The 2,500-nt window shown below is 38.1% G+C and overlaps 1 protein-coding gene across 2 annotated transcripts in view; it reads right to left on the bottom strand.

The window, feature by feature from the left end:
* Window positions 1-2,500, bottom strand: part of LOC113810937 (uncharacterized) — a 13,801-nt gene that overhangs the window by 9,631 nt on the left and 1,670 nt on the right. For both annotated transcript variants that reach the window (XM_027362593.2, XM_027362592.2), the window contains exons 2-3: window positions 2,227-2,388; window positions 1,213-1,917 (exon numbers count right to left, since the gene is read on the bottom strand). In XM_027362593.2, the coding sequence (XP_027218394.2) occupies window positions 1,213-1,917; window positions 2,227-2,382 (861 nt within the window). In that variant the 5' untranslated portion in view covers window positions 2,383-2,388. The remainder of the gene's footprint in view (window positions 1-1,212; window positions 1,918-2,226; window positions 2,389-2,500) is intronic.

Here is a 2,500-nt window from a genome sequence, read left to right as displayed (position 1 = left end):
GAAATCCATATTGTTATTGCTGCATATGTATACATGATTCAGAGCAGGTAGAAAATATACAACACTTCAGAAATACAACCTTAGGATAGAAGTTGTGACGACGAAGCCACGTGCGTCCCTTTGAAATGAGCGGTTAAATGTCTGTTGTGTGGTATTTAAATCCGTATCTAGTGGCAGTAACTCTTATCTTCAGTGACGTATGTTCCCGACATTTAAACCGCCTTATCACATATGTGCGTATATTTGCGATGTTTCAGTTGGTATGTGATTTTTAGTAAGACGTGTTTATAAGTTATGTGTCTAATTGTTGAAATATGTTCTCGGTCCGTTTCCTCCCCGGCATGTGCGTAATGATAGATAATAAATTACTGATATTTAAAGGGAAAACGAAAATATTATTTAAAATGTATGAATATATTTCAAAGTAAAATCACACATATTCACGACATCACAACAGAGTTACTGTTTGTGTGCACAGTGCATTTGTTACAAAAATCCGGAATTATGAATGATACATAATGCAAAGCTATGGCGCAATGGCAATCACTACGAATACATAGGAAATCCAGCAAACAATATTAATAGAAGTGTATGGCCTGATATGTTTTTTTTTTTTTTTTCACTAAGTTCTCAGAAAGATTTTCAAAGGAAAATGAAACGTCCGGAATACACAGTGTTGGATAGTTTTTTTTTTAAATGTGACTTCCCGGTGTGCTTCAGTTTACACAATGATACGCATGAAATTTTAATGAAACATAGGTATGAATTCCACCATTAAGGACTTCATGCGCACTCAAGCAGTGGTTTCTGGCGAACATAAATCTAAAAACCGTCAGACTCTGCGACATTAGACTGTGGACGTCGATGTAATCTGAAGTATTTATTTTGGGAATTTGAATCATCTTCAGGAATATCGAATCTACGCTTAATCTTGCTCAGAACCTTTTGTATATTTGTACTTTTTTCTAAAACTTTAAACTTTAAACACTCATTTTCAGTAAAAGCTTATCTTTTTCCTCAGTTTTCTGCATTTTTTCCATGGTCATCCAGAAAGGATTCGTTCATGAAATTTCCAGGGGAACTTTCAAAAGGCTCATTCAAAGATATGTCGTTCGAAGTGTTGCCGTTCCGTTTAATTTGTCTTTCGTGGCCGACACTGTCGTGTTTCAGGAAGCGATTAATGCACTTAAGAAAAACAAGAAATAAACATACTGTTAAAGTACAGGAAACTGCAATTGCTTCAACGTAATGCGTTGTAGATTCCTCTATGCCTATCCCACTGCATGATATGGGTGATTGCGATGTTACTGATCCTGTGATTATACCAATAGCCCTTATTTCAAGTTTGCCATCTAGCCTTTCCAGAGTCACCCTGACGCCTGGAGGAACTAGCAATTCCTGAGTGTCTCCTGCTCCGACTCGACTGTCGACCATGACGAGAGAAGCGTTATCCTGAAGTGCTGTCTTGTCTAATCGCATGTATGCAATGTCACTGGTCCAAAACTGTATTTCCGCTTTCTTAGATGCTGTCAGGCTGTCCACGTAATACACTGTGGTGTTTGTTATATTCACCATAACAGAGTCTTTTAGGAACTGGTCAATGGCTAAGACTGAAACCCGCGAGTTGGCGACGGAAACGTGCTTCATTTTGGGATGCAGTTTCATTTTATAGAACGTTGAACCCACAGCATGGAGGTGCGTTGTGGTGAGAGGGAGGGCAGTCATGGTTGAATTCTTAACAACCAAGTGATATTCACCGCAGTTTCTCTTCCAGCTCCTCCCTGTTACCACTACTTTCTTTGTGTGTTGAATTTTCATAGTTTTAATGCAAGCGTTTTCGGGCAAATGGAGAACAGGTGGTCCTCGACATTCAACAGAATCGATGTTCTCCAAGTAGCCGTCTTCAGCGTACACTGGCTGGAGACAAGAGCAAATAGATTGATTAAAATTGCGTACACGAGCACCCTGTATGGAATTGTTAAAAATCCTTAGGAAAAAGTAAGATATTTAATAATGCATGATATATTACGTGTCTTTTTTGCTTATCACTTGATATCAGTCTACTGTAGATGATTCATAAGTGGCTTGTGTCCTTTCATCCTTAGATATCAAATTAAATGGACTGACAGCAAAAACGAGGAAAATATTTTCTAACAAAAAATGGGTAGCATAGTCCACAGTACAATAATTTCCATTACATTAATTTGCCAGCATCTTTTTTCTTACCTCACCAACACCTGTAAAATCGCAGCTAAGGGTTGAATTCGTCAGTCTACAGTGATCAGTGGCCTCACTCAGTCTTAGCACCGAGATGCTGACGCCAACAGGTGACCAGAGGAGTCCCACGGTCAAGAGAAGACTAACTGACTTCTTGCCAGGCATTTTCAACTTCAAGGAAGAAATATATGGGATTGGCAGGGTATATCGTTATTATTATTATGTTAGTTTTATCATACTTATAATTACTGAAATATGTTTCATCATTACCATTATAAATATT

This window comes from Penaeus vannamei, chromosome 6, assembly GCF_042767895.1.
Source record: "Penaeus vannamei isolate JL-2024 chromosome 6, ASM4276789v1, whole genome shotgun sequence".
NCBI lineage: Eukaryota > Metazoa > Arthropoda > Malacostraca > Decapoda > Penaeidae > Penaeus > Penaeus vannamei.
This window is presented reverse-complemented; position numbering and strand designations above follow the sequence as displayed.